This window comes from Carassius gibelio, chromosome A21 (genome assembly GCF_023724105.1).
Source record: "Carassius gibelio isolate Cgi1373 ecotype wild population from Czech Republic chromosome A21, carGib1.2-hapl.c, whole genome shotgun sequence".
NCBI classification, from domain to species: Eukaryota; Metazoa; Chordata; class Actinopteri; order Cypriniformes; family Cyprinidae; genus Carassius; species Carassius gibelio.
Window position 1 is genome coordinate 4,654,830 of NC_068391.1, and position 8,210 is coordinate 4,663,039.

General features: G+C 37.4%; 1 protein-coding gene across 1 annotated transcript; it reads left to right on the forward strand.

The window, feature by feature from the left end:
* The first annotated feature begins 6,195 nt into the window (after positions 1 to 6,195).
* On the forward strand, positions 6,196 to 7,606 carry LOC127941353 (cholesterol 25-hydroxylase-like protein 2). The gene has a single exon (XM_052536351.1). The coding sequence runs from the start codon at positions 6,321 to 6,323 to the stop codon at positions 7,191 to 7,193; it is 873 nt and encodes a 290-aa protein (XP_052392311.1). The 5' UTR covers positions 6,196 to 6,320; the 3' UTR covers positions 7,194 to 7,606.
* Positions 7,607 to 8,210: the final 604 nt, after the last annotated feature.

The following is an 8,210-nucleotide window of genomic DNA, read 5'->3' on the forward strand; positions in this document are numbered from 1 at the left end:
CCTCACACACACACACACACACACACACACACAAACATCACTTTTATATCACTTTTTCTTTTTAGGTGGATGTATGAAGTCAGTTCACAAAGGTATCCTACAACAGGTCATCATATTAACATAAATAAACATAAACATGATCCATTAAAGTGTTAACACTTATAATGTTTCAAAAGATTTGTATTTCAAATAAATGCTGTTCTTTGGAACTTTCTATTTATCAAAGAGTCCTGAAAAAAACAAAAAAAACAATCACCATTTCCATAAAAAATAAATAAAATAATCAGCACAACTGTTTTCAACGTTGATTGTAATCAGAAAAGTTTCTTGAATCGCAAATCAGCATCTTAGAAATAGAATGATGTCTGAAGGATCATGTGACACTGAAGTTTTCCTGAAGTTTTTCTGCAACTGATCATTAAAAGATGTTACTGACCACAAACTTTTCCTAGGCTTATTATCAAGCTTAACCAGCAAGAGGTTCTTGGTCCACCTGCATCACCAGAAAGATCATGCGGGTTAACTAGCACCAAACCAGCCACAGCAAGCATAAACCAGGAAATTCATGATTTCAAGAGTGAACTTAGAAAAGACGCTAAAAGCATTAAAAGAGAAAGGAACAAGATGATGTGATTTTAAACATTATTTATTTATGGGAAACTCCTTTGTGATTATTTTGATGGAGATGGCATGACATGTTGGGTCCCGAGAAATGTCAGACGCCCTCAGGCATCTCTGGGACCCCTTTGTACACTGCGTGCCCCATGTCAAAAAGGGCCCACCACTGTGTGTCAATACATGGAATCTGACATCTCACATGATTTGAGTTCATTCATGTCTGCAGCACGAATGGTACAGGTTTCATGGGGGAAGCCTTCCTTATCAAGTCCCTCTAAAAGCATTTCATCAGCATCTTTGTCATAGATGCATACAAAAGAGCTCTAATTCTGCTCATTAAGCCCTTTTACTTACTTCTGCATGGGGAATGATAGAGTGAGTGATAGAGAAGATTCTGTACTTGGCTTATCACTTGGTTATCATATTGTTATGTGGCTTAAAGGGATAGTTCACCCAAAAATGAAAATTTGATGTTTATCTGCTTACCCCCGGAGCATCCAAGATGTAGGTGACTTTGTTTCTTCAGCAGAACACAAATTATGATTCTCAGCTTCAGTCGTTGCAGCCTCTCAATCGTACAATGCATGGCAAATGATATAAGAGTAAAAAAACATGCATGTTCTACTCAGTGTGAATGGAACATTAGTTTGTTTTAGCTGTGTTCTTTCTGCATGATTGTCTGGTTCAGCTTGTTGAGAAAGGTTCAGTGCTTTGGTTGGAAACTCCTGCAACATCCTCCAAGCACGAGCGTTTACGTACAGACTATTATTGCCCGCAGGAACGGGACTTGATGACGTATGCGGCGTTCTTGTTTTGCTAAAACTAAGCTATTAATCCCATGGGGTTACTCTTAGGTCTAAGAGAACTTCAGACCTAAGACTATTGATTTGTTTAGATCGATAGTTATGTATTATTTATGTAATCTTAAATTCCTGAATAAAATGTTCTTCCTAAAAGACAGAAAGTTCAACTGGATGTGTCGACGTGTTTCGGGGCCTTTTCTCTCCGAGGATCAAGACGAGTCTATTTTTTACTCGTGATATATCACCTGAGGGAGAGCAGAGGTGGGGTCAGGACGAGGCTCAGGTGTGTTTCACCCTTCACCCCTCCAAGCTAAATGTGTTTTCCGTTCATTAAGATGATGAAACGTTTCCCTGCGAAGTACTGTGTTAATTAGAGTGAGGAAACTATTGAATTTACTGTGCTGGAGGGCAATGACCCATATAGCCATTTTTTCTTTTTTCATATAATGTCTCAGTATTCATACTACTGCATTTGTCTAAACATCATAAAAGTAAACAGCACAGCATGGTTGTTTCAGCACATCTTGAGGTCATCTGCTGTATTAATGGCGATGTGTTTCTGACCTCTAGCGGCTCAACATGAGTAGTGCCTCTGTTATTTTAATATCGAGACTATGAATGTTTTTAGCATTATTTTAAACTGAAAACAATTGATACTTCCATTAAAAATTTGTGGTCCGTGAGATAATTTTTTTTTACATATGCTCACCAAGGCTGCGTTATTTTGATAATTTTTTGGGGGGAAATATTATCACAATATAAAATAACTGGTAAAATTAAAATTAATTAAAAGTAATTTATTCCTGTGATGTACAGCTGAATTTCCAGCATCATTTTTCAGAAATCAATCTAATATGCTGATTTGCTCCTCAAGAAACAAAACAGTTATTAATGCATAAAGGCTTATATTTGTTTACAGTAGCTAGCCTAGCATATACACATTATCTGTAAATCTACACAATCAATTTTTCCAGGTAAGAGTTTTTTTTGCATACAAAACTAACCCATAATGCTAATGTTAATAACGTAATTCCTGCAAAAGTAATTTGGTAAAAAAAAAAAAAAAAAATTATATTGTGATGGGTCTGTTGTAGTGTAAATTCCTGAACAGCAATTGTTAAATGTCTGCATCATACTGCATGTTATATAATAGCTGGAGGCTATAATTTATTGATGACTCACCGGTGATGATGATGATGATGATGATGATGAGCAACTTTAACAACCACCGGACAGCTAATCCTGGTGCTCCTGAAGGCTCTTTCCAGCAATTCTGAAACCTCCGTCAAGCTGTAGAAGCTTTGAATGAGCATCTGTGATGAGAATCAATGCCAGTTCAAGTCTAATCAGAACACAAAAACGCTGTACACTCTGAAAACTTCACTTTTTAAGAAAATGTTCACCCTTAAATGAAGTTTGCTGAAGAATGTATTCACCAAGTTTGTTTCTTCATCAGAAAAGATTTGCTCGTATGCTCACCAGTGGATCCTCTGCAGTGAATGGGTGCCATCAGAAAAAGACTCCAAACAGCTTATGAAAACATCAGAATAATGCACATGTAATCATCACCACTCCAGTCCATCAGTTATTATCTTGTAAAGTGAAAAGCTGTGTTTGTAAGAAACAATTCCCAAAATGTTTAACTGTAAACTGTTGCTTCCAACTGAAATCTATCCATAAAATTGATTTCTCCAGTGAAAAAGTGATCTGAATCAGATGTGAAATATACACCGATCAAGCAGCGTTTACAAGTGAAAACAGTCCAACAGTTCTAAATGATTACGTTTAAAGTTAAAACACCTTAATGATACATTTCCCACAAAAGCAGCTTTTTTTTTTTTTGCTTCACAAGATATTAATTGATGGACTGGAGTGGTGTAGATTATTGTGATGTCTTTATCAGCTGTTTGGACTCTCACTCTGACGGCACCCATTCACTGCAGAGCATCCAATGGTAAAGCAAGTGAGCAAGTGATGTACTGCTCAATTTCTCTGAACCGGTTCAAATAAATTAAATAAACTCATCAACATCTTGGATGGCCTGAGAGTGGATAAATAGTCATCTTTGTGTGAACTATTCCTTTAATGCAAAAACATGTATACATTGTTATGCAATATACATAATGAACAGCTGATTTGAAATTTAAATGTACTCTTTTCAAACCTGCATGCATTTGATTTTATTAAACTATAAAGAATACATTTTTATACTTTATATGTTCTTGCTGGAATACAGTGTCAATGCAAATTAATTACCATAATTTATATGCACTGATATGAATAGCTGACACGCTTCACCTTAAGCATTAAAGCACTGCGTCTCATGTCGATCAGCCTGTATGTGACTCATAAATGATTCATATTTTCATTCAGTATTTGTATCCAGCCTTTCACACAGATTTCTGTGATCTATTCATGCATTCTGTACTAACAGCTATTTTACAGATATATAATATATAGATATGAAAACAAATCATATAAATAAAAAAAATGCTGTTGTCCCAATCATGGAGGATGTTTTTATAATTATTATTATTTTTTTTTTTGCATGAGAAGTGGATCATTCATGACTCCATAGAGAGCAGCTCAGTGGCCGTCTGCCCTGTCCTGCTCTCAGCTTCTTCCTGTTCGAAAAAAACCAACTTTATTCTGTAGAGAGATTAATGCATGACCACAGTGACAGCTACAACTTCCTGGTTTGAAAAATGTCAAAATATGAACAAGGGCTTTTCATCTTTGTGAAGGCCTGACAGAAAAGCTATGATTAATGAGAGACAGAAAGAGAAAAGGCGAGAGAAACTAGGCTGCACAACCCTACTCATCCTTGAAATGGGTTGTTTATGATGCATTTTATACTCAAGTCTAGCCAGACAAACATATGAATATTAATGGCAAATGTTGCGTAATATCAGTTTATATAAATGTAATTCTCTAAAATGTATATTAACAGAAGGTTTTATAATGTGCAACAGGAACTGATATGTTGTGGAGAAAATCTTAAAATGCTGTAATGTTGAGGTCAGTTGCTCTATACGTTTCAGCATCCACCTGTTGCACAAATACAACTTCAACCGTTCACCTAAAACTCTCAATTTCCTCACCCTCATGTCGTTCCAAACCTGTATGAACTCGATCTATGGAACACAAATGGAAAATACTGAAGAATTGTAGTTGTTCTTTTCTATGCAGTTCCACGAAATGGAAGCTGAAGCTTTGAAAAGGATGCAAAAGCAGCATAAACATGCCTAATTTATCATACAGGTTTATTTTAAGAATAGACGTCTTCTAAAGTCATAGCTTTGAGAAAAAATGGCAATATAAAAAAGTGAATATAACAATGTCTTATTTGTGAACATTTCTATTTGAGTCAGATTTTTTCTCAGTGACTTATTTGATCCAGTTCACAGTACTGTTTTCAGTTATTTGTTCACAAATTGTTACTTCTGTCATGAATGCACCAATAAGATCTAGGGTAAATAACAGCTGATTAATGTTTTTATGTTTCTCACACAAAGCTATCATATGTCTTCAGAAGACATGAAACATGATGCTTAAAAACTCCAGTTTTGATTCATTGCAAGTGCATAAAAATAAAAAAAACCTTTTTGCTCTTCATGGAAAAATAGGTTTGTAACAACATGATAATGGCAATTTTCATTTTAAAGTGAGCTATGAGCAACATGAACCCCTTCCAAAACAATTCATGATTTAAGTAATTATTTACAGTGTTTTTTTATGTAATATTATTGTATTTATTCATATTTTGAACTGGCTTTATTTTTTAGATTTTCATTTGAGTAATTTTGGTGTATGTTTTTAGTAATTTCTTTTATATAAATATATATATATATATATATATATATATATATATATATATATATATATATATATATATATATATATATATATATATATATATATATATATATATATGTATACATATATACATATATATATATATATATATATATATATATATATATATATATATATATATATATATATATATATAGCTTTAATGCATTTTTCTTTCTTAATAATCATAGTATTTAAACTTAAACCTATTATTTTATACTTTAAGTTTTTATCTAATATATTTAATTTCTTTCAGCTTTATTTTATCATTTAAGTTCATAATAACATTATTTTATAAACATTCTAAGGACCCAAATGCTGTGCAAAACAAATTGAGCAAAGTGACTCATTGCTAAATGCATAAAATCTAAAAAAAACCTTTATTTTTATTTTAATTGACAGTCAGTGAAGGTGCACAATATATGTCTCCTGATTGCCATTCTTGCATAAATACATTCACAGCGCCTCATTCAGCAGAAGTAAAAATGACATTTAAATCCGAATGACACATTTTTGCACATTGTGTGAAACAGAACTGCAATGCATCAATGAATCAATCTCCGTTGCTGGTTAATAAATGCAGTGCAGATGATTAAAATCAAACAAATAGATACTCGACGGATCAATTAGACATCTCTGCTTCTTTTTCTCCATGCATTTCTAGGTCAGAAATGAGTGGCACAGGAATGTTTGAACTGGTCAAAGCTGGTCAAATGCTGGATCACCCTCGAACCACCAATGAAAAGAGCGTTCACATACAAACACACACACATCATACCAAAAGAAGAAGAGCATGGGGGGAGGGGGGGAGAGAGAGAAAGGGAGAGAGAGAGAGAGAGAAACGCTACAGATGCAGGAGGTGGTGCTTGGACACATTTTAGAGGCGTAAAGGCCTGCCTCATTTGGTGCAGATCAGATCATTTACAAAAAGCCACATCCAGCACTCAAAGCAAGAGTAAGTCGCCACTGGCCGCTGCCAGCATCCTCACCCCGCCACAGGCGTAACAGAAGTCTGGCTGTTGCATCAACAAAACATAGCTGGACATGAATCCCGGCAGTCTGCGTGGCCTGCTGGACATCAGCAACGCAACCTGGGCTCTGTCGGAGCGCTCTGTGCTGCAGCCCATGTGGGATTACCTGCAGCAGAACCACGAGAGCACCTTGCGCTCGCCGCTGTTTCCCGTCATCATCTCGGTGTCCATGTACCTGGTGCTAGTGTTCTTCTACACTGTGTTGGACCTGCTCGCACCTACCTGGCCGTCCATCCGACGCTACCAGATCCACCAGGACCGCACCGTCACCTGGTCCAACATCGGCTCCACTTTGGCGCTCACCACATACAACCATCTGCTCTACATCTTCCCTGCAGCCATAGCCCAGTGGCTCTGGCGTCCGCCTGTGCCGCTGCCCCGCGAGGCACCCACGCTCACTGCCTTCCTGCTGGGAATCGTGGGCTGCACAGTGGTGTTCGACTTCCAGTACTACTTGTGGCATCTGCTGCATCACCGCGTTGGCTGGCTCTACCGCACCTTCCACGCGCTCCACCACCAGTATCGCCAAACCTTCAGCCTGGTTACGCAATACCTGTCTGCCTGGGAGCTCTTCAGTGTGGGCTTCTGGACCACCGTGGATCCTTTGCTCCTCCAGTGTCACTGTCTCACCACCTGGGCGTTCATGCTGTTCAACATCTGGGTTTCTACTGAGGACCACTGCGGGTACGACTTCCCTTGGGCAATGCATCGTCTGGTTCCCTTTGGCCTTTGGGGTGGAGCGCTGCGGCACGACGCTCACCATCAGCAGCCGGGCACCAACTTTGCACCTTTCTTCGCCCACTGGGACTGGCTGGGGGGAACCGCAACCATGCCGGCTCCTGTGAAGACAAAAACACAGAAAGAAAGGGACGAAAAGGAAGCCTGAGGCTCTGCTTTCCCTTTCACGCTCTCACACTCATCTCTCTCTTTTCGCTCCATCTGTCCCACCCTGTCTCGCACATTCTCCATTGCTATTCATCTTCTCCCCGAACTGCAGATCAAGTATCTTACTAACAAACCAGTACAGAAGCAAGCAGCACATTTGCAACGAAAGCATCCTGGTCCTTGAATGTATAAAGTGTCTTTTCTTTCAAATCTATCTATTTTTCTAAATAATAAAATTTTTTAATGGCCAACTTGTGAGTTTTGTTGCATATCTCAGGTTTGTAGCTTTGGCCTAATGTCTTTCCAAAAGATTATGTATATTCAAAATGGCTTGTATTCCAGTGCTTGTTATTGTATTTTGACACTTTTCACTAAACTTGGGTCAATAAAATACTGTGTTGTTTGTTAAGTTTACTTTCAGCTGTGTTGATATGCATTTGAGGATGCTTTGCAACCTTTGGGAAATAAAAGGACTGGCTGTTATAATCGTTAGAGAATCGTTATATGAAGTAACTGTGCGGCATGTTGGCTAACACAATTGGCTCACTGTGATTGCTAGAAAGATCTCAGACTTCTTACACCATCACTGCTGCTGTTTGTGTTTGCTAATATAAATTCAAAATGTTCAAAATACAGACTACATGAGTTATTTTGATCATGATAATTGAGTTGACATAGTTAAGGTAAAGTTTAAAAGGCACATATCACCTAAAAAATTTGTTTCGAGCATATCATTGTCTTTAGTTCATGAAACACAAAATGAGATGTTTGCCAGAATGTCTTAGCTGCTCTTCAAGCAAAAGTGGATGGAGATTTAGCTATAAAACCAGTCAAAAAACACTACATCCTAAGCTTTCTCAAGCCATAAGATATATTTGTGTGAAAAACAGACCACAATTTAAGCCACCAGAGCTCTGAAATCATATTCACAAGTGTGTCTTTTGAAAAAATTATGCATCATGCCTGGTTGTACATCACTGAGTCTTAATGCTATTGGTTCTTGAACATCACATGGCAG

What these genes read in the sequence shown, in the direction of transcription:
- LOC127941353 (XM_052536351.1), top strand. Translation starts at nt 6,321, where the DNA reads ATGAATCCCGGCAGTCTGCGTGGCCTGCTGGACATCAGCAACGCAACC.